The following is a 23,634-nucleotide window of genomic DNA, read 5'->3' on the forward strand; positions in this document are numbered from 1 at the left end:
CCCATTCACTACTGAGGATCCATTGGTGAATAAGTGATGTAATGCTAAATTTCTCCAAATCTGTTCAGATGATAAAAACCCATTTTAGATGGCCTGAGGGTGAGCTAATTTTTATTTTTTATGTGAACTATTCCTTTAAAAATGAATGACGGTACAATTGCCCTTTTAAATAACAAATTCTGTCTGATTTCTGTGTTATTAAGAGCCAAATCTGATGGGCCAATTAAACCTTTGCAAACATTGTAAACTCTTCAAACCACTAAATGCAGTAAATGTAATTATTTTGACATTAGGTTATAGTTTAAATATAGTTTGAGTTCTTCTATTTTTGTATTTAATGTATATAACAGATTATATTATTTATGAAGTGTTTATAGGGAAATTTGGTATGAACAATGAACAAAATAGATAAATTGTAGGAAGGTGTACTATTAATGCTTAATCAAATCTCTTAGAGAATTATGACAGAGAATAAAAGGAATCTTATTTGTATTTTTCAATCTGGTAAAAGAAGAAACAGAACGTTTAGAAAGTATGTTTTAGCACGAGCATCTTCTGTCAGGTGCTGATATTACACTTTAGTTCACTGTGCTAGCGAGGTATTTATGTCCCTGTCTGTGCCGCTCATCTTCTCAAAGTATAATGCACCTGTCCATATGAATCTCTCTGTAAATCAGTTTCATACATAAATTGTAAAATGCAGAAAAAAAAGGAAATAAGAAAAAAAAGGTCTCCTTGTAAATAGGCTGTTATAAATAGGCAGCAAAATCCTGTGTAAATGTCTCTGCTGCCTCAACCAAAGATGATTATAATGTCTGTATGTCATTTATCTGGAGGTCATTGCAAGCCATCATTCATGCATACTTCTTATGAGTCATTGGTTGGAAAGCAAAATGAAAGATAAAAAAGAAGGAAACATTGTTGCCTTAAATCTATAATTAATTACAAATCCTTGTGAATTATTCTCTGTTGACATTCATTGCATATTTGTTATATGTGTTCATCTTCCTGTTTAATTGTCCTCTTCTCACTCCATTCTGAGTCATCACACATCTCTTTTTTTCTGTGCTTATGTCAGCGTTTTCTTCATATCTAAGAGACACTGATGTGATTTCATCGTTTTGATTTTACTGGAGAGTTCACTCAGAAGTGAATGGCAGCATGTTGCTCTTCTCAGCTGTGAAGCTGAAAACTCATTTGATTGGTCGATACTGTGCCATTATAAAATTTTATAAATGTAATAATGATATCATTTTGTTCTGTTTTTAATTTTGCTCAGTGCCCCTCCCCTCCTATTAAATTTCCTCAAGCACAGACTTGGTGACATTCTGCAAATATCATTTTCAAATTTAAAAAAACACAAATACTGATTAAGAAACTTCCTTGCTGGATGAAATGAGTACATACTAAGTTACACACACTCGCTCTTTGACTATAACTGTGTTTTTAGAAATATCTTGCCTCTCAGATCTTGAGGTGTTGAGGTCTTGAAGTCTTTTTAAGCACACATAGGCTCAGAATGTATGATTATTTAGGTGAAATGCTGTACATTTATAGAATATTGAAGTTGATGAGTAAATATGGCACAGTGAGATTCTGCCTTAATAAGTGTGTTTAGTTCTGCTTTGTAGTAACTGTCAATGTGTTCAGCTCAGTTATGTGTTTGCCAGGAAACCTCAATGTCAAAACTAAGCTATTTTATTTTTTTATTTTTTTTTATCTTCATGTACTGTGTATCTTCTCCAACACTGAAACAATTCGACCAATTTCTATTAGTAAAATGAAAGGATGCTCTGATCAGCAGTGCACTAGCTGCATAAATCATATAGTGCTGTACAGCCATCTGTTGGCTATCTAGTGTACTGCATCACTGCAGTCAAACACATTTTGAGATCCACACATTGTTTTGTTTACCTTTTTATTACGTCCCAAACTATAATTTGTCATGAGATTGTTTTAATTTTTTCTACATTAATGTCTGTTGATGCATTCATTACTTTTTTATTTTAAAAAGAGAAAAAAAAATCAGTCATGAGGCAGGTGTGGTCATGTGATCATGCTTGTTTTGATGCTCCTTAATTGCACTTTTGTGACAATAAATCTTTACTCAAAGGGCTCAGATGACGGGTTTGAGTCTTTATTTTGATTTAAAAATCTACAGAAGCTGCATTAACTGAATGGTTGTTAAGAATCTGCTCTGTTTTTTGCAGCTCGCCGCAAATACCACCTGGTCAGATACAGAAAGAAACCCAGTTACTGTGCCAACTCCTACTTGCCCTCCCGCACGCAGAAAGAGGACCTCAAACCCACAGACCCCCGTAGCAGGGCCAGACACCTACAGGGCATCTCTCTGAGACGGGGGAGGTGACCCCATCTACAGCACACACACCTCTGTCTGTTCTGAACTGATGATGGAGTAGAGAGATGCTGTTTCAACCCAAAGTCAAAAGAAAAAAACAAACAAAAAAATATATTCTGCATGAAGACAGTACTTTTTAATAATTTTGTAGTTCTTATTTTCAATAGTGATGCCTATTGCCTTGATACAGTAATGGTACCCATACCATTTTAATTATTAATTTAATCAACATAAATTAAACACATGCTACACTACAACAAATGATTCCATGATATATGAGTACTTTAAAAACAATGTTATATATATATATACTGTATATATATAAAATATAATATAATTTTTTTTATTATAACAATTGGGGAAGAAAGATAGCTTGTGCTTTATTTATTTTAAATCATTATTTTTATTTTTATTAAATTTTTATCATTCTTTATTATTCAGTTGTGATGCACATTGTCTTAATGTATGCTTTTAATTGATTCCATACAAAAAATTGTGTAATACAAATAACAAAAAAAAGAGGTAAATCAACAAGTATGAATACTTAAAAATGTACATTTATCTACATATATTAATGTAGATAAATATCGTCTCTGTTGTCCGTATGACATAAAAATAAAACACATGCATCAAATTCACTCTTTTCCAACCATTATGCTTCGATGTTCATGTTGGAATTAAAAAGATGTTCTTTGCATCATTGCAAGTTGTGTTTCTACAACATATAACACTCAAATGATGAAATGGCAACGCAAAAAAATATCTGCAAAACCTTTAATGAAGGCTCAGACAACAAACAAAAATAACATTAACAAGAATGAAAACTGAAGGTTTTTAAAGACATCTACTTCGTCATCTCCTTCTCCTCATCCTCCTGATGAATCATTTGAGCCTCTGTCTTCATCAGTCTCACGCCTGTGAAAGAAAAGCGCAAAGAACTGAGACAAAGAGATGGATGGAGAGGGCGTGAGGGTGATTGATGGAAAGGATGACAGAAATCAAAGTCTTGCCTGGTATGAGTGGAGGGCTGTTGAGTACCGGAGTGTCTTTCCTGCGGGGTTTCTTCTGTCCCGGTTTGTCCTGCTGATGTTCCTTGGAGCTGTGTTTCTGATTGTCCATTTCAGCGTTCCCATCTGCAGGAGAACATTTCAGAGACAGGTTCACAAAACTGGTCTGTGTGATCAGTCAGACTGTCGCCATCTGTTACGCCTTTGTTATTCCCACTGGACACTGTTCACCTAAATGTTGACCCTTTTATTGTCATTATATAGTTATTTTCCTAAAAAGAAAAACATTTGTGCATGCAGATATCCATGCAAAAAAGCAGTGAAAAGCAGGCTGCGGTACTCACAGAGATGTTCGTGCATGGTGAGTGTGTGTTCGGCTTTGTCTAAGAGTGACCTCACACAGTCAGTGGACATGCTCTCCACAGCAGTCTGTTCAGGTATCAGATAACAGCTCGTGTTCAGCATACACACACACACACACATGCACACACACTCATATACATGACAAAGGCTCTGTCATATTTACTGGAAAGCATATTTGCTGAATGTGTTAATGGTAGCAAACCAATTCAACAAAACAGCTTCTCACTTTGGGCTCTGAATTTAATATTATTATAGTTAATTTAATTATCCAATGTCAAAGCATAATACTTAAATGCATCACATTAAATTTACAAAATACTGTTATCATGTTTAATTACACGGTAATATTTCACCCCCCCCCCACCCACCACCCCCCAAAAAAAAAAAAAAAAAAAATATATATATATATATATATATATATATATATATATATATATATATATATATATATATGTGTGTGTGTGTGTGTGTGTGTTTGTGTGTGTGTGTGTGTGTACTTTTTCCTGGCATGTCAAACATTTTTTTATAAAAATACAATTCTGACCACACTTAATTTATTCAGTAACATTTAATTTAAAATACAGCACAAATTACATTTAATTAAATTATTAATGAACATTTATTTGATTTATATGATATATATATATATATGAAAAGAAATAAATAATATTTCAATAAGTAACAAATAACATTTGCTAATAAAAAAAAACATTATATACAAACAGGTAACTTTGGTTTAATGTTTTATAATTTATTACAATTATATATATATATATATATATATATATATATATATATATATATATATATATATATATATATATATATATATATATAATTGTAATAAATTATAGAACATTAATCAAAAATTAACTGTTTAAATACTCAAAAAAAAAAAAAAAAAAAAAACACTGATTATATACTGCAAACATTTTACTATTAAAACTATTATTATTATTTAATTAATTAACATCTTCTGAAATATTTTTGTATTTATCTTTCAATCTAGAAAAGAACTAAAGTGAATTATAAGAAAGAGCGAGGCCTTACCTCAGTGCAGCAGAGATGGAGAGCGAGTGCAGGCCAGATCAAAGACAGGGGTTATGTACTTCAGGAGGAGGGGCCTCCTCTAATTCTGTCTCCTTTAGAGCCTGTTGTCATGGTGACGGAGGCCCTTGTCATGTGTCAATCATCCCAGCTTCCATGAACAGACGTCATCGAGGTTAATGAAACAACTTCAGCACTTTAAGCAGTGATTCAAACATGGTGGAGGTGAGGTTTGGTAAAATGGAGTGTTTTAGGATAATGTCTTCAGTTATTCCCACTTCATTTGGTTTTGATTTTAAGTTCATCCATATATAATTTAAATATACCACATCATAAATAGCCTAATTATATTTAAGATAATTTTACACATCTACACTCACCACAGCTCGTGACTACCATAGTTAAGAGCGTGAATAAGAGGAAATGAAGAATAATAGAAAAAATATGTGGACATTGTTTACTGACAGGCTTTGATGTCTTTCTATTCTCCTCTGATGTGAATGGTGTTTCTTCCTCCCGTGTGGAGTGTGTAAGGAGGGTGTGTGAAGTTGTTTTTATTATATTTTCATTCACTGAACCATACTTTACTACCCTGTTAAACACAACACAAGTCCATATGCCAACCTGACGCCTGGTAAGGGAGCGTCTACCAAGAACATAAATGTAAACGTTAAAACCTGGTCAGTCTGGATAAGGATACAGTGTGGCACTTTACACATGATCCCTAAATTCTGAAAGCGCCTTTTTAACTGATATTTTAAACACATACTGCACCGTGTTTCCTTGATACATTTACGTTTGTTTAGGGGGTAGGACAACGATTTGAACAAATATCATTTTTGTATTTCTGAGAACATATTTGAGGAAGTGACATCGAAGTAGGCCTATTTTTGATAAAACGATTCAAACAGGTAAGTTTCTCACAGTGTAATTATTACTGCGTATTGAGTAAAGCTTAATACTTGACAAAACAGTGAATAGTTTGTAGCCACAAAGCATTTTAACAGCTTTCAACTCCATAACATTGCCCAAAACATTTTAATATGATAAACAATTGAATGGTTATTGCACAAAACGTCTTTTGGAAAACTGTTATGATGACTTGTAATAGCTACCTTCGGATTTTTTTTAAATCTATGAATAGTGTGAATGTCAAACCTAATCTTGGTTAGTAGCACAAGTTAAAAATCTGTATATAACCATAATTCAAGCGGTAAATTGGCTACTGAGAAAGCCAAACTGTATTTATTTTGTAGACCATTATTCGAAAATGTAACACTTTTAGTATTACATGGTCCCCACAGCTGTCCCAGTTGGGAAATGTTTATTTCTAAGGTTCAACAACGTTCTTAAATGAAGTTATTAAAAACTAGGCCTACTGACATTTTCAACAGCAAATGGTTTCAGTTCCTGAGACTGGGCCATAACTGCTGGAGAGAGCATCTCAGGAACAGTGGAGGAACCATCAGATCATTGTCCAATCAGACCGGGGGACCAGCACTATGTCATCCACTGCTTCTTCAGGAGAGCAGCAGTTTCCTTATATGGTAAGTGCAACACCACAATGATATGAAGTGTTTCATTACAAAGACAAAAAGATGAAGAGAGAGCGAGAGAGAGGGTTAGGCTACTGGGAGGAGGTTCACGCTACATTAAGAGACATCTGTGCACACATAAAAACTCAAGTGGACGCATGATAATAGTATATACATAATTCTTTATTAGTTCTGTGCTCAAGAGTCAGCACTTCACTTTATAAGTGACTTTCAAAAAAACGGTGAAATGGGTCTTCATCACTGCTGCATCACTACATTAAAGGAAAGAACAAAATTATTAGTTTTGTATGTTGCATTCAAGTCAAATTAAATTCCATTCAGACTCCATAAAATATTTGTCTTTGACCAAATTTTTCAGATATATTTATAGAAACTGGTTTCCGCCACATGATAAATTCTGTAATTTTTTGAGGCTATATATATCTATCACAGTTATGCTCTCTTTCTCACCATGAGACAAGTCAGAATTGTAAGATATTAAGTCAAAATTGTGAAAAGTCAGATATACACTTGCAAATTTGAGAAAAAAAAAGATAAAAAGTCCCAGTCATTATTTTTAATTCTGTGGTAGAAACAAAAATAACTGAATTACAAGATGTAAAATCAGAATGTGGACGGAAAGTTAGATTTACAAAATATAAACCATTATCGACAAATTATTTTATTGGGTCATTAAGTAAAATTAACTTTTGATTTCAGACTGAAGAAGATAACAAACCTTATTCCAATGAATTATTTTTCATTGAATGTTGTAGTGAATTTTTCAACTGAAAGATAAAGATGCACAATTAACAATTTGTTAGGACATTATCATTATCAGATCTCATTATTCTGATGATGAGGGTATGAGATGTTTCTTACACTTTTAATAAAAGCTACGAAGTCTAGCCTGTCTGGTTTGTAATTGGCCTCCCATTGGGTTTGACAGGGGAACCGGTGTGGATCTTGACATGCCCCATGACAGGTGCAGTGATGATGGACACACTGCTGTTGACTGGACGTGAAGGGCGGCAGGCAGCACTGAATGGCCAAGCTCCTGGTAGATGTGGGCTCTGAATGAGGCATATCAGAGGGGGTAATTTGCAGTTGAGTGCACAACTGAGACTGTTCGTCCATGAGCCGATTCAGCTTCTATAAACATAAAAATACAGGGATTAAGCAAAGGTGTTCTGTACATTGCACCACTAAAGGATGTTGGTTGGTAACAAAGTGGGTTCAGATTCATGCTTGAAAGTGTTTTGCCCCATATTGAAACATTTTTGTCAATTTGTGGCATTTTTGCACCAAGCCCTACATTCTGACCCTTAAACCATGTGTAATGTTTAGTTTATGAGTAGATTGAATACCATTTTAATGCTGTCATCAGAGTGATGTACCAGATCAGACAGCTGCTTTTCAAGCGTCCCAGCTTCATGTTTGACAGCTTCTCGTAGCCTCAAAACATCTTCCACTTCCTCCCTAAGACACAAATAAACTTTAAACACTGCAAAATACATGCTATTGGTGAGCACTATTAATCAGTGATCTTTTATGATGGTATTCATTATCACCTGTGGGAATCTGACAGAGATCTGATCACGGATGCGTGTTCTTCTTCTAGTCTCACTTCAATTTCTTTCAGAACTGCCTGGAACTTCCTCAAACATTTCACCATGTCTTCAAACTCATCCAGAGAGTACTGGAAATAGAGAAATAGAAGAATATTTGTCTACTCCTGCGTGATTCATTCTGGGAAAACAAGGTCTTTAAAAGTGGTTAAGCTGGTTTTTGTTGATTTATTGCTAGAGGCTTGTTAAAACATGAAGTCAGTCCCGCCAACTGGTAGGTCCAACTGATGAACCACCTAACCCAGATCAAAAACCTGTTTTTCTTTTGTCAACACAATAAACATTAACTGAAAAAAAAGATAAAAAAAACACTTGAGCTTATTTTATTTCAGCTAGCTGCCAAGGCAACATCTCATTTTCATATAGATTAACCCGATGCACTAAAATCATTAAACCTGAAATAAAAAACAAAAAGAGAAAATTTTATATATATATATATATATATATATATATATATATATATATATATATATATATATATATATATATATATATGAGATACAAAAATAAAACTAGCTTGAAGCTGGGGTTTTAGCTGGATTTTCCAGTAGCGAGGAATATTTTGCACTTCGCGACCTCTGACCTCCAAATGCAGGCAGCTTCAGTGAAGTGTTTGTAAGCAAGGATGTGAGTTAAAGGGGATTTTGGTGCATGTGTTTAAAACCTGTGAAGGTTCTGAAGTGGTCAATGTTCACTACTGTTTTCCATTACACATGCAAATCAACTATACAAATTCAAATGAGCCTCATTAAACATAAGCAGTGCACATAGCTTTTAATTTCAGATGTTTGAGAGGCAGAAGAGTTGTTCCCAGAATAGAATGTTTAATCTTAGTTTGTTCTTAAAATCAGAGGAAAGATATACTGGTAGGAAAGGGGCCATACCTGTGGAAATCCATACTTCAAATGTGAAGCTCCTCCTACATATTATGAAGCAACCAGTGTGTTTTTTTTTAAACCAAATACAAAAACAATGGGGCACAATTGCAACAACTGAAGAAATTTCTGTGAAAATTATATTGCATAAAAATGTTTACACAAAAATTCTTAAGTAAACCACCTCTGCATTGAGCTGAATTTCATGCAAAAGGTTTGAATGATTTACAAATAATAATTTTCATAAATGAAAACCAGTGTATGATTTATACGGATACACTAACAACAAAATTCTAACAAAATAGCAAATAGACAAAAATGTCTAAAATATATGACCAATATTAAAAATATATTCTGTTTATAATATTTTGTTTTAGTAAATTAAACGTAAAATATTTAATAAAAGTAAAATACTAGAACTAGAAGTTACTAGAAGTTTAGGTATAACACCATTGTAATATATATATATATATATATGTATACTGGATAGTCATTATGAGATTTTATGTGATGAATATATATGAATTGTAGTGATGGGAGAAATTAACCTTTACAAAGCCTTGAATCATTTGAACCAATTGCTTTTGCAAAATGATTCACTGTTTCGAAGCACTTAGAAACACCACACACTGGTGACACCTGCTGGTCAAAACTGTGTATATGCAACAAAAACTCTACTAAAACATGCATAAATTGCTTTTTACAAACCCAATGTAAATGCTTTCTTGAAAGTATAATATATAAAATGCAATCAAAATAATGAAATACTATTCAATATAAAGGGTCTGTATAATATGAATTTTTAAAATAATTATTATTAATTTGCAGGGCTTGATTTGTTTGTTTTATGGAGAGCTTAAAAAGGCTAGTAAGAGACTAAAACTCATTTTAATTCCACATCTCGTTAAAAATGTCTACAAATTGATAAAACTGATCCGAGATCAGAGACAATCAATGGTTCGATGCTTGGATTCACAGATATCGCCCCCCCCCCCCCCAAAGGCAAACTATTGAAATTTCTAAACGTTTAGAAAATCTCTTGTTTACTGAAATCATGTGACTTTGGCATTTTGATCCACGCTCTGAACCACTGTTTCAGAACAAATAGTTTGCAAAGGTTTCGAAGCTTCATGAAGCAATGTTTCAAAAGCGGCCATCACTATTGTCATTTTGAACCAAATCCAACTATTTGGATTATGTTTTATGTCTTTGCTGTAAATGAAAACCTACACCAGAAACAAAACCCAAACCCCACATTACAATATCGTGCATCTCTAATAATTTAAATGTACAATATAGAGCATGATTGGAATTTTACTCCCCAGTCCGTTATAGTTAAGGATTATTGTTAATAACAACTTCTACTTACAGGCAGACTGGAAGACAGATCAGGTTTAGGTTTTGCCCAGCCATTGTCGTAGCCAATCTGGGACCCACAGTAGAAGCATCGCTGCGCCCCTGCCCTCAATGCACCCTGCAGTCTGTGATCCTCCTCCTCATAAGACAGTCCCGTGTCCAGAGATATCGACCGCGTATGCAAACGCCCAAGATCTCCAGAACTTTCCACAGAGTTCCATAAGTGAGGTGGAGATGTGTCCACAGATGTGAACGGTGTCTGTGTAGTGGGTGTTTGTGCTGTTCCTGAGTCATTATCTGTGATCCCATCAGACCAGGATCTCCTGGAGAAAGACTCTCTCCTGAGTTTGAGTGCTGTGGGGGAATTGTGTCCAGCGGCTGCATCAGAGGTCACGGTTTTGCCCTGGGTAGAAGCAGGAGAATCCTGCATCAAATCCAAAGCTGGATCTTTTTTGCTCACCTCAAGGTTATTTGTAAAGTTACCCACCCCCTTTTCCACAACATCTGTCCTCAGATCAGTAGGACTCAAGTGTGAGTTCGTCTCAGCAGTTTTAAGTTCCTCAAGCAAGGACATGCCCTCCCTATAAACACGACTGTCTGGACATATTGATCCTCGCAGTTGGTCACAAATTTTGGTAGGATAATTTTGAACGGGATCCATTTGAACAAAGTATGCTAGAGTGTAAACATTATTTCTGACAACTTTACTAATATCTGGCGATAAAGTGATTTCTTTTTCACTTCTTATTTTCCTCAACTCTCCCGAGTCAAACATAGTTTCAGAGTCTGCTGTTCCCAAACCAGTTTTGCCAGAGTCTTTTGTAGGCGAGGGTTTTTGATTTGACTCCATTTCACAATTCGGTTCATCTGCAGGGGGATCCTCCATTTCTCGCTGTTGTAATCTCTTCTGTTGATCCTCTTTACTATCTTTTGATATTGCATTCAGCATCTTCAAAAAGCAGAAACAGCACGGGAAATCAGACAAATACTCATAAACAGACCCCAGCAAGTGCATATTATCCACATTGCCTGCTCCACTAAAACCTCAAAAAGTAACTGTAGAAATAATGGCTATAGATATTGTATCCAAACAGGTTTCCCCAAAACTATGATGTCTGTTTTGTTTGAACAAACAGATCCCCCCTCAAACTCAACACCGGCTGAGCTACAGTAATATTGGCTGGCCACGTTACATTGTGACCTTTTTTGAAGTATGGATTAAGAAAATATATGAAGATATTTCAAAAAAAAAATTATTTTAGAAAATATTGTATTTTCTTATTTCTCACAGGAAATCATTGAGTCAACCGCTGCATCACAGGAAACAACAAGATTTAACACAATAACAGATAAAAACAATCTGTAGCATCAATACATGTACTTAAACCTCCTGCGGTATGTAAATAAAGAAAGAAGAAAAAATTCGTCTTACCTTCGTGAGCTTGGGTCCTGGGTTGTTTTGCGGGGATAGCGCAGGTATGAAGGGCTCCTCTAGGAAGCCGCTGCTGTCTGACTGACAACTGTTTGTTCTCATCACGTAAGACCCGTTTCGTTCAACTACAACGAACCAAGATCAAGATAAGCATGCGTCCACATCTCACAAGCGTTCAAGAACACTAAAGCCACTTAATCAGAATAAACAAACACAAACCTGCTGCACATATGAAAATGACTGAACAATCGCATAAGTCATTTGCATAATATCAGAGATGGAAATTGTCCTAAGTAAACTATTTGAATCCACACGGTGGCTTTTAAAAACTTTCGCTTTTCAGGAAGCAAAAGGAACAATATTGCATTTTAAATCAGAACTTTTTTCAGAAGTACAGATGTTAAGGCCCATTCACACCAAGGACTATAAAGTATAAAGATATAAATAAGATAAGGACAGAGATAAAGATAAGATACCTATAAAGGTATCGATACATATAGTATAGTTCTAAAAACCATCCTCAATATTAAAGAATAGCAGAGTCCACACCACAGTTATAACAATAAAGGCACAGAGAAACGATAACGATGGAATCACTTTCAGAGTGATTTTTTTTCCAAATGATGAATGATACAAACATTGACACCCAATCAGAATCCATCCTGCTATAAAGAGCTTGAGAATTAAAAGCAGCAGATGAGCGTGCGCTTAGAATTAACATACAATATTGTCTGCTGGTGTCTACACTAATATCGTTATAGTTATCTTTATAACTTTTGCTCTTGGTGTGAATGGGGCTTTATCCTGTACAAAACTTGCCACTAAATGTTATGTCTGCTATGCCAGGGCAGTTAGCAGGGCTTTGAACATTGCTATGCAGCTGCTAGGGTGTTTTAAAAACCAAACGCACCTCCAGGATCCACTGGACCATTGCAGCTCCCAGGTACACTTCCCTCATCAAAACTCTGGACCTGAAAAGCAATCAACAACATTAGAAAGGGAACAATGTGGAAGTAAATACAGAGGGCATCACTGCAGAGCAATAATACTTCACCTCGTCCAGCTCAAAAGATTCAACAGGCCGTTGCAGACTCTCTTCAATTGAAGATGGGACAGAGTCAAGCTTCAGAAGGTCTGATGTTCCTCTTACCATCGGACTGTTTAGAACCGGCTCAGCTGCCTCTAAATTAATGCTCTGCTCCTCTTCTAATGGGGAGAGACAGTTTTCTAACAATATTGTGGATTTGGAAGGGATCCTTTTATCTACCATTGGCATCCCAGATGATTCTGGGCTGGATATGGATGAGGAGGTCACACGAGAGGGCATGTGCTGATTCTGTAACGTTTTGGCTTGACTGAGGCTCTTCTTGTAGGCTCTACGCAGAATCATGGCCATACGTTTTCTCTTCTCTCGTGCTTCTGCGGACATCCGGGAGGCTGTAGATGTGTCCACATTCTGAGTACTTCCACCGACCAGAGAGGAGAACGTTGTGGTGACCTGCTGAAGAACCTCGAGTTGTCTAAACCGATCTGAACACCGGGAGGAAAAAAAAAGTGTTTCAAGACTCTTGACATGCATAAAACTCTGCTTATCAGACTTTCAACACACTGCAGCTGTCCAAGAAAGGAGTGCCAAGAACCGTATTATAATCTATATATCCGATAAAAAGAACAGATTGTGAAATGAAAAATCCTACACTCTTGACAAATAAAGTACTTCAGTGGAATACATAGTTCCATTAAGAACCTTTAAAGGTGCTGTATTATGTAATTTTTGACTGTACTAAATAGTAAAAATACCATAATATGTTTGCATACACTTAAGAAACATGTTAAGTTCACATAATTCACAATGTCTCGTGTCTTCCATTGTCGGTTAACTATACTCGTTCCTCTTGTGTGTCCTAATCTGGCAACCAGAGTGTATTGTGTAACAGGGGGGAACCACAAGCTGTCAGTAATACATACTGCACATTTAACGTCAATGGAACCATAAGCTACCGCCCCACTGAATGGTTTTCTGAATTGTAACATTCAGCATGTGGCTATAAAGAGAGATATCTAAAAGGGTAATTCACCTCTCAAAATGTATGTATGCTTTATTTCTACCATAGAAAGCAAAAGGAGACATTTTAATTATGTAATTATAATAACAGAGATTTCAGTCACCTTAAGTCATACATTAGTTTTGGCCTAAGTCATATAGACCAGTTTTGTGAAATTTTTTAATTCATTAATTGGAATTTGACCCAGCCCCAGTCCTCTTTCACATTCATTATAAGGAAGCTGTGGCAAGAATGCTTTTCAGAAATTTACAGTTTGAGTTCCATGGAAGACATGAAGTCATATGAGTTTGAAAGTCATGTGTTTTGAAAAAATACTTTCATTTTTGTGTGAACTTGAGGAAGTATGCTCACTTCTGACATCCACGTTTTCAATGTCCATTCGGTTCTGCTGAGCTTCCAGAAAGAGCTGAAAGCTGATGCCACGAGCGCAGGACTTGTTATTGAGGAATCGGGCTGGGATTCTCCCTGTAATGTCAGGCTCCTCAGTGCCAAAACCCAAATCCAGCAACAGTTCCTCAGGGTCATCCTGCAGTATGTTCAACATGTCCATTATGCTGCATAACAAAATTACAGTACAAAAAACAACATTAGCAGGAATGTCAACAAATTAACATCTTAAAGTAAACGATCGACAGCTGGAGAAGGCTGTTGAAGACAACCAGACCTGACGTCAGATGGTATTGAGACATTCGATGCAACACTGTTCCACTTTGACAGAGCAGGAGGATCTTGAGATGACCTGTGTGTGGATGACACCAGCAAACATCAGTGTATAGAAAACAAACACTGCTGACCTTCCTTTCCTACACACCAAAGCCTTCTGTCATTATCCTCTGTTTCACCCATTTCCGGTCAGAATCGCCCTTCTCCTAAATCACTTCCCCATCAGTGACACACCGCCTCATGCAAATCCACCCAGCATCCCATGCAGTGGTATGTCAGCAAATCAGCATTTGCATGGGAAATGTGCCCAAGGTCTCTGACAGGTGCCTGAACAAGCCTACATCATGCACATATATACACTCTTACACAGCACTCCGTCTGATATATAGTATATACACATGCATACATAGTACATATTCATATAACAGATGTACCACTTAAGGTCATTTAAAACAATTTGATGTGACAGATATGCAGTGTATTCCTTTATAGAGTGAATATAGAACAGTGCTGTTATAAAAATTGCAAACAGTTATATAATCATAACTTTTTATATAATTTTTGTCTGATCAATTTCAGAAATGCAACTGGGATTCACAATATCGGTACCATATTGGTTGTTTTGGATATTTAATTGTACATTCTTAGTTTTTACATTTTTACATTTAGATTACTTTTGCTGTCATCTAAAACTCATTTCAGGTTAATATTGAAAAACCAATAATTTAATAACACAGTTAAATGTAATCTTTAGTAAATCTCAAAATGAATATCCATTTTTCACACTTTACCATTTTTGACAGTTGCTTTTAGTTTTGATTTAGTGACAAAAATTGTTTAAAATGTTAATATCTGCCATTATATGCAAATATTATCATTTAGCTTATCATATGAATATCAAATCACATAAAAGAAGTCAAAGTTATTCAAGTTATAAATGAACGTACTGCTTAAAAGACAATGAACATTAAATCTGTTCTTACCTCAGAAGGTCTCGTACAGTCTTGAGAGAGTGTTTGCCATATAAAGATGCTGCATCAGACAGAAAAAACAAAAAGGAGTTCTTATAAAGATGGAAAACATCTCCGATTACAATTAAACACCTCCAGACAGCAGTACAGTAGCTATATTAGGTCAATATTCTTCATTGTTGTTTTGATGTCTTCTCATAAACAACTGTAGAGAAGGCTTTGGCATTTTGTCAGGGACATGCTGATGTCTTCTCAAAAGCGGACCCTGATCCAAAGTGCCCAGCATCTTTGATTAATCTCAGCAGTTTCCGAAGAGCAACGATCCATTCCGTCCTGTACCTTCCATTGCAGCTGAGTTACAAAACCAAAGCACCTCATTCACTAAAAGGGGAGTGTCTGGCAGCACAACTGACATAAATGAGAGTTTCAGAGCAACTTTTCCTAATAAGAGTCAAACAGCAACAGACAAGAGTGAAGACATTCACAAAGTTACCCTGAAAAGGAAGAACCCAGATAAGAAGACAGACAGAACCCTGAAGAAAGACAGCACACCGAGCAGAAAGAAAACAGCTATAGGTGGTCGACGTGAATATGATCATTCAGAAATGTTAACAGATATAAAGAATGTCTGGCAAGCAAGCAAAAACATTTAGAGATGCAGCTGATTGTATGCTCTTGTATCATTATGTCATTATATCTAATGTATTTGTCTATTGTATTGTCTATTATTCTGCATTTGTTCTTAAAATTAGTTAAGAACCAATGTAACCATGTTTAAAATCCAAGGTTAGCACAGTGCTTCTGAACAGTTGAGTCAATGTATTCTAAAACACAGACCACATATGCCACTGTCTGCTCAGTACTTTAATAAAAAATAGCTCAAACCTTAATGCCAAACCAACTTCACTCATTCATATATCGCTCATATGTCCTAACATCTCAGTAGTCAAAATAATTATGTAGAGGATGATTTAGCATAGTAGGACATGTACCTCCATGTATATCAAAGCATTCATAGAAATTAAAAATGAAGGCAACGGTTTGTGTGGCATTTTTTTTATTAATCTTTTTATTTTAATTGTTTTAAGTAAACATCTTCACTGAACTAACATTCATTTTAAGTAGAATAACAAACAAATCGAATGTCATAAGACAATAAGTGACTAAATGTGATGAAATCAACAACAGCTTTATAAATGAACAGTCAGTCAATGCAACTTTTCATGGCCCATTGCCTACTGGGGAAAGAGTGACTAAGACTAAATTACAAAGAATTTTCAGAGTAGGTGTGTTTGAACTATAAATCATAAATCTAACTCATCTATTGTGCAATTTTTTTTTTCTTTTAAAAATAAAAGTACAGGAAAGCTACATCCAAATGAATCACTTGAAAATTTCAGAGTGGCAAGTAAACAAAAACACTACAACAATCAAGTCAATTTCAGGTGACCTTTTCTGCATTAATAACTTACAATCTTTTTTGAAGAGTATCCTTAACTATAACCAATTTGAATGGGAAATTATATGCTGATAAGAATACTATTGAAGCCCATAAACACAAACTCTAAAATCTGATAGGATTAGTTGATCTGGGCTACGTTTCTTAAAGGAACACTCCACTTTTTTTGAAAACAGGCTCATTTTCCTACTCCTCTAGAGTTAAACAGTTGAGTTTTGCCATTTTTGAATCCATTCAGCCGATCTCCGGGTCTGGCAGTAGCACTTTTAGCTTAGCTCAGATTAGAAAGTAAGCATCTAGCTCAAAAATGACCAAAGAGTTTCTATATTTTTCCTATTTAAAACTTGACTCTTCTGTAGTTACAGTTCCTGTAGAGTATAGTTCCTAGCCATTTCGGTCTAGAAAATCGCAACTTTTAATTTTCTGTCAGTCTTAGTACACAATGTAACTACAGACGAGTCAAGTTTTAAATAGGAAAAATATAGAAACTCTTTGGTCATTTTTGAGCGAGATGCTATGGTCTAATCTGATTCAATGACCTATGCTAAACCAAGCTAAAAGTTAAACCAAGCTAAAACGGTTAAACTCAAAGGGGAGTTGGAAAATGAGCCTATTTAAAAAAAAAAAAAAGTGGAGTTTTCCCTGTAAGTACATTGTAGAACCATTGAAACCAATGGAGCTACAATCAACTTAGGCTTACAATGCTTTTGGGAAACTGTACGATGCCCTGATTGTTTAGTTTTCTTCCAGGACCTACACGGATGTTGATCCAGGAACATGTCGTACTTGGGTAAATCATGTTAAGTTAAGGCGCACGTCTGCTTTATCTACTCCTTATCTTTTCTGTGTAACTGGAAACCATGCAGTAGCAGGTAAAGTTTCCACAAATATGCCGTGACGCATCTCAGACTGAGGTCCCCTGAAGCAGGAGACAAGCAGAGACTGGACTGTCTCAATTTCTGCCAATGTTTGTATTAGATGACATGAAGAGGTTTGACAATGTTTAAAATCCAGGGTTAGCACAGTCCTTCTGAACACATCAGTCAATGTTTTCTAAAAAACAGACCACATATGCCACTGTATGCTCAGTACTTTAATAAAGAACAGCTCAGACCTTGATGCCAACCAACGTCACTCATTCATATCGCTCGTATGTCTTGTTTCAGATGGGTATTTGGTTAAACTGAACCAAGCAATATAAAACCGAGAATGTTTACCTTCCACTCCCAGTGCCAGATCATCTTCTCCGCTCTTGTTTCTTCTTATAGTCTTCACTGAAAACAAAGCAATATATTTAACAATACAGTATTTAAGAGTGTGAAATTCATAGGCAATAAGTCATGCCCTCGGGTCAGTAGGTCAGCTGACCTGCTAACCCTGTTATAATGGCATAAACCATGCTGTTGTCAACAATCACAGAGAAATGACTAATTGACTCATTGTGAATCATATTAGTATGTTAATGACAAATCCAACACAACATTTACACAGAGCTCCAGGGTGAAAGAGGCGTTCACAGGAACACTGCATATGCATTGAGCTGATCACATTTATCAAACAGTCTACCGAAGCAAGAAATATACACCAAAATACTCTCCAATGTTGCATTTTATGCCTCAGCTTCTTAGCATCATTTTATTGTGAAATGATGATAATAATAAAACATGTATATATTTTTTGTAATGTTATAATAATAAATTATAAAAATAAACAAATATAACATTTTATTCTATATTCTTACTTATTACTACTTTAAAATGTGTACATGAAGTAAAACATGTAACCATTTACTGGATTGCAATCTTATAAACTCAGTTTATCTTTCTTTTTGTTTCCTTTTTTTGTGTGCAAATGGGACATGTAAACTTACCTGACGTTTCCAGGTCAACTTCTGGTTTCATATCATCCCTTAAATAAGGAAGTCAAATTATATTAGTGACCATAGCGGAAATGCTTTAAAGAGTATAATCTGTAAAAGCAGACACACACAATAAAGCAGCTGAAACCTTTTGAGAAAGGTTCATCCCTCAATGAAAGAGGCATGAACACTTGTGAGATTCGACTTACTTTGAGATTGCCGTAAACCAGCGCTCTACGTTATCTTCATCACACTTTCCTGTTCAAAACAAAGGATGGCCAGTTGTTACAAAATTCACCCTGCTACTTAAATGTTCAGTATGCTTCAAAAACATTTTTTTTTAGGTCTGGATAAGCCATTGGATTACAGAGCTTCATACATGGGTGCTGTTTATTGCACTGCTTTGCATATTATGTGAAGTGATAGGATTTCTAAGGATAATCCATGGAATTTGACCAACACTGACTAACACTGATTACCATACTAAAATTTCCCAGTTCCCTGAAACATCTCAAATATCAAACTCTACATTGCAGTTCCATGAAACAGCACAACATCTAACAGGCATACATATCTGTTACTCACTTGTGTCCGAATTGATCATAGGAGCAATATCAAAGTGATCCGTCCTGTTCCACCTAGTCCTGGCGGCCTGTAGAATTGCTCTTCTGGCCACAGATTTACTGGTAGACATTGTTGTGGTCATGCGATTCAACCCATTCAAAAATCAACCACAGTAGTTAGCAAACACCTCAATATCAGCTCATCAGCTCATCTTCTCTGTTCCAACACTAAAAGATACAAATATGTGTTTATTAATTCCCAAATGATGACAGTCAGAAAAAGAAAAATCACAATGTACATGAAAATGCCAAGCATATTTCATATTTGTGGTATATACTGTATGTATGCTTTTTCATTCATGCTACATTATTGAATTTATCTATGGTACAACCGGGCTGAAGACTAAAACACAACACAAAAGCAAAACTTGGCCTACTTTTCTAAATACTTGTTTGTGTCTCTGTCCACTGCAATATATTCCTAATCCATTGCATACTATAACAACAAATATCAAATCTGATGTCATTAGAACTAATAGCATTTGCAGATTTATGTGGTAAATGAGAATGCCTGAAAGAACCACACATATTTTAAGACAGAATACTTGTGTAATATTCAGTTTTGTTTAAGGTGAATAAATAAAGAGTTTTTCAGTTATCTGTTGAATAAATGAAAATATATTTGTAAGTTTAAGGGCCCATCATGTCTGTACTAACACTGCGAGATGTACACTACAAAAAGGCACAAAAACAGTATAAATCAGAATAATACAGAAGTATACTTAACTATTTAGTTAAAAGGTTACAAAAAGTGAAAGTGATTAGATTGTGCCTACAAATAAAATAAAAAATATAATAAACACTTGTTTTGACCAAACATAGTTTATAAATGGTATATTTTGGGAACAAAAGAAAAAAAAGTAAGAAAGTAGTGTGAGTGTCTTTGTATTTGTGTGTTTACACATACAGTAATAACTAAATAAAACATTCATATAATTAACATAATTTTTATACATATTTTATTTGAATGTTAATTTTACTTTCCCTTTCATTATAAAAGATGGGTGTCTACTGTTCCTGTATAGCTGCATTGCTCCAACACACCTGTCTGTAATTATCACATGTTCCTGAACATCTTACTTGGCTCAAGTTCAGGTGTTTTTTTATTTTAGTTGAAACTGAACATTGCTGGAAAGTTGATCTCGAGGAACAGGATTGGGCACCTTAAAAATTATAGGATTAATCATACATTTCAGAAGTTGTGAGAAGATCCCTCATGAAAAAAGACTATAGTAATTATTTATAGTAAATATTATAGTGTTTTTGAACCATACTATAGTAAAGTGTATTATACTGTATATATTATAGTATTTATAACACAGTATACTGTAGTATAGTGAACTGACAAACTGTAATACTGTAATATACTTTAGTTTTTACTACAGTAAACTGTAGTGTATTGTAGGCTATATTATACCCTGTAGTTGTAAAAAACTTACTACATTATTGTGTAAAGTAATTTGTTTATATTAGTTGTTATTTTACCACAGCAACTATAGAATTACCACAACAAATTAATTCAAGCAGGCCTACTTTACTATAGCACGGTTCAAAACATTTATATTATGTACTATAAATTACTATAGTATTTTTTTATGTGGGATGCTCCACATGCAAACTTATCGGTGAATAAATGCAGATTTTTTTTTCACTCACAAAAATAAACCAATAAACTATGAACCACTAAAACTAGGGTGAATATTAGATTACAATTAAACTACTAACGATTTTAAATAATCATATGATAAGCAAATACTATTTAAGACTATAAATAAGTTAGAAAAATATCAAGAGCTGTGATCAACCGCAGTATGACCGCCATCTCAAACACTTACCTGAGCTTTACCGAAGCACATCCAGACTTGAACACCTGCAACAGCTCGTCTGCTTTAAAGTTTGCTCTCAAAACATAAACCTCGGCTAAAAACAGAAACACACGAACTAATTTGGTTCACATAGACTACAGGGAAAAATCTGAACGCGTATGCAAATAAGTGCATAGAAACAACCCGAAGCATAAGCCGATGTGTGAACGCTGTTATCGCCTTCTGCTTTAATACAGATGAATATTTACATGAGCAGCATTGAAAGAGGAATTGAGCTCTGCCTGCGTGCAGAAACATGATATTTGTTGCCTAACCAGTTAGAAGGAAGTTTGTGGCATTTCGAAATACCGCCAAAGAACCTGAAGTGAGTGTGAGAATAAGTTTTTAAACAATACAAATTATGCGCAAACATATACATATTCTGCCGCTTTAAAAGCTAATTTATATGGGGAGATGCGGGATGATAGTAACACTTTTTGTTTGAGGGTCAGTAACTTAGTGGTTGTTCATGCTAGACCTCTCAAACTTTGATACGTTGTAGCCACATGTGTCTACTACAAATAAAACTGACTTAAACTTGTAATCACAGATTATGTGAGTCAATGTCAAATACAAAGAGTTCCGTTGTTACAGCCGCCCACACGTAGGAGAGTTGTAACACTCTGGGGATAGATTTGGTGAAACAAGATTCACACTTTCCAGATTATGCAAGAACTTTATTGAAAAACGGAAATGAACCATTTAAAACTGAAAAAATATTCTGTAACTTTAAACTTAAGACTATAACAAATTGATGTGTGTGTGTGCTCTAGTTTGTTAGAACTAGAGAATTGGCTACCTAAGATCATGCAAGTCAAAATTTTGTCTACATTACGATGAATGCTAGGCAAAAAAATTATCTTGATTTAAAAGAAAATAATACTTTTTTCCCTGAAAATCACTTTTTTGGTGATAAAATTCTCAGTAATACTCAAAAGATACATGTCACTTCTCCTGTTAGCTCAAAATGGAAATGGGAGTGACATCACCATAGGTTGTTTCCGATTGGTCAAACTGACAGTGTTACAACTAACCCCATGTTACAACACGCCCCAGTTGTTTACTGTTCTTTGTAGCTTTGTTGTGTACGTCTAAAACTATTTAGACACTTTAGTGACATTCAAATTTATTATCATTATATATCATTATTATTATAAATACGTATATATTGTTGTATTTGTATTTATTTGTCTTTTTTTATTGAACACAGAACAAATAACATGCATTGTACAGAGCACAGCATAGGACAGACAGTGTAATATAAAATGACATTAATTAGTTACAGGGGATCTAAAGAAAGTTTCATAAAATTTTAAACATGTTAATGACTTTTTGTTTTTTTATCAATTTCAATGAAGATATAACACAATCAAATTCAACTAAAAATACTTTAAATATTGGGGATGAGTTTAAACATTTTTGTTTATGTATATAAAATTTTGCCAGCAATATGAATAAATTAACAATGCACTGTATTCAAGACCTTTGTTTACATTTGTTTATTTTCATAGTACATAATAATAATTCATTACATTTATATAGCGCTTTTCTAGGCACTCAAAGCGCTTTACATAGTCTTGGGGTATCTCCTCATCCATCACCAGTGTGCAGCATCCACCTGGATGATGCGACGGCAGCCATAGTGCACCAGAACACCCACCACACACCAGCTTACTGGTGGAGAGGAGACAAGAGTGGTGAAGCCGATCAGTAGATATGGGGATTGTTAGGAGGCCATGATGGTCACAGGCCAATGGGCGCATTTAGCCAGGATGCCGAGGTCACACCTCTACTCTTTTCGAAAGACATCCTGGGTTTTTTAATGACCACAGAGAGTGAGGACCTCGGTTTAACGTCTCATCCGAAGGACGGTGCTTGTTGACAGTATAGTGTCCCCATCACTACACTGGGGCGCTAGGACCCACACAGACCACAGGGTGAGCACCCCTACTGGCCTCACTAGCACCTCTTCCAGAATTTTAAAATGTGTTTCTTTAGTTTTGTTATTAATACAATATTTAAATGGGATTAACCAAGCAGTCTTCCAATTAATATGATCAATAATAGAGTTCCAAAAACATTTTCCTCTAGGTGTTATTTTATTTTGTTTTTGGAAAATAGTGTAAATATGCTTGTTATTGCATTTTTTACCAATCAGTTCAAGACCGTTTAAAATTAATTGTGGTTTTGTCCTTACTATAGAGTTGTAGTGAATATGACTCTTAACCAGATGTACAAGAGTAGGAGGAATAGCTTTAATGACCAAATTAAATTCCTTAAAATCCACAGGGATTTTGTGGATTCGCATAAATTGTTCATAAGTTAAAAGATTTCCAAAATTATCAAACATATTCATAAGATGATTAATATCCCTGTTAAACCAATTCCTTAAAAATAAAGATCTATTGGCACTCGTTATATTGATATTATTCCATATGAAGGCAGCGTGAGGAGAGAAATTGTGTGAGTAGCAAATTTTCCATGCTAAAAGCACTAGCTGGTGGAATTTTGACAATTTAAGAGGGAG

The 23,634-nt window shown here is 35.1% G+C and overlaps 3 protein-coding genes and 1 long non-coding RNA gene across 8 annotated transcripts in view; 2 read left to right on the forward strand and 2 right to left on the reverse strand.

Annotated features, from left to right (window-relative positions):
* Positions 1–2,488, forward strand: part of pde1ca (phosphodiesterase 1C, calmodulin-dependent a) — a 67,291-nt gene extending 64,803 nt beyond the window's left edge. For all 4 annotated transcript variants that reach the window (XM_059525006.1, XM_059525001.1, XM_059525004.1 and 1 more), the window contains one exon: positions 2,211–2,488. In XM_059525006.1, coding sequence (XP_059380989.1) covers positions 2,211–2,368 — 158 coding nt within the window. In that variant the 3' untranslated portion in view covers positions 2,369–2,488. The remainder of the gene's footprint in view (positions 1–2,210) is intronic.
* A 448-nt stretch (positions 2,489–2,936) lies between these two features.
* ppp1r17 (protein phosphatase 1 regulatory subunit 17) lies at positions 2,937–4,968 on the reverse strand. Of its 2 annotated transcripts, XM_059525010.1 has the most exons (4): positions 4,780–4,968; positions 3,711–3,795; positions 3,370–3,492; positions 2,937–3,274 (listed from the first exon to the last, which is right to left on the reverse strand). In XM_059525010.1, the coding sequence occupies exons 2-4, from the start codon at positions 3,778–3,780 to the stop codon at positions 3,204–3,206; spliced, it is 264 nt and encodes an 87-aa protein (XP_059380993.1). In that variant the 5' UTR covers positions 3,781–3,795; positions 4,780–4,968; the 3' UTR covers positions 2,937–3,203. The 2 variants fall into 2 exon arrangements, with proteins under 2 accessions (XP_059380993.1, XP_059380992.1); XM_059525009.1 differs by lacking the exon at positions 4,780–4,968 and having other exon boundaries at positions 3,711–4,001.
* A 523-nt stretch (positions 4,969–5,491) lies between these two features.
* LOC132116261 (uncharacterized) lies at positions 5,492–11,593 on the forward strand. The gene is made up of 4 exons (XR_009425615.1): positions 5,492–5,687; positions 6,171–6,323; positions 7,261–7,377; positions 11,462–11,593. It is a non-coding gene; the product is annotated as an uncharacterized LOC132116261 (long non-coding RNA).
* On the reverse strand, positions 6,474–21,290 carry itprid1 (ITPR interacting domain containing 1). Its single transcript, XM_059525008.1, has 17 exons — positions 21,078–21,290; positions 19,205–19,410; positions 18,829–18,877; positions 18,632–18,669; positions 17,979–18,035; positions 15,315–15,363; positions 14,333–14,407; positions 14,020–14,222; positions 12,657–13,132; positions 12,513–12,573; positions 11,603–11,727; positions 10,184–11,119; positions 7,883–8,010; positions 7,679–7,790; positions 7,194–7,463; positions 7,051–7,099; positions 6,474–6,583 (listed from the first exon to the last, which is right to left on the reverse strand). The coding sequence occupies exons 2-16, from the start codon at positions 19,323–19,325 to the stop codon at positions 7,052–7,054; spliced, it is 2,748 nt and encodes a 915-aa protein (XP_059380991.1). The 5' UTR covers positions 19,326–19,410; positions 21,078–21,290; the 3' UTR covers positions 6,474–6,583; position 7,051.
* Between the last annotated feature and the right edge of the window lie 2,344 nt (positions 21,291–23,634).

The sequence above is a fragment of the Carassius carassius genome, chromosome 35 (genome assembly GCF_963082965.1).
Source record: "Carassius carassius chromosome 35, fCarCar2.1, whole genome shotgun sequence".
Lineage (NCBI taxonomy): Eukaryota > Metazoa > Chordata > Actinopteri > Cypriniformes > Cyprinidae > Carassius > Carassius carassius.

Bases quoted from the DNA above. Each gene is read 5' to 3' on its own strand.
- itprid1 (XM_059525008.1), bottom strand. From the start codon at position 19,325: ATGACCACAACAATGTCTACCAGTAAATCTGTGGCCAGAAGAGCAATT. The intron at 18,878-19,204 runs GTGAGTAACAGA...TGTTTTGAACAG, and splicing joins TATGATCAATTCGGACACAA to GAAAGTGTGATGAAGATAAC. The intron at 15,364-17,978 runs GTAAACATTCTC...TGTCTGATGCAG, and splicing joins TCTGGCACTGGGAGTGGAAG to CATCTTTATATGGCAAACAC.
- ppp1r17 (XM_059525009.1), bottom strand. From the start codon at position 3,849: ATGTGTGTGTGTGTGTGTATGCTGAACACGAGCTGTTATCTGATACCT. The intron at 3,493-3,710 runs GTGAGTACCGCA...GTTCTCCTGCAG, and splicing joins CACCATGCACGAACATCTCT to ATGGGAACGCTGAAATGGAC. The intron at 3,275-3,369 runs GCAAGACTTTGA...TTTCTTTCACAG, and splicing joins CAGCCCTCCACTCATACCAG to GCGTGAGACTGATGAAGACA.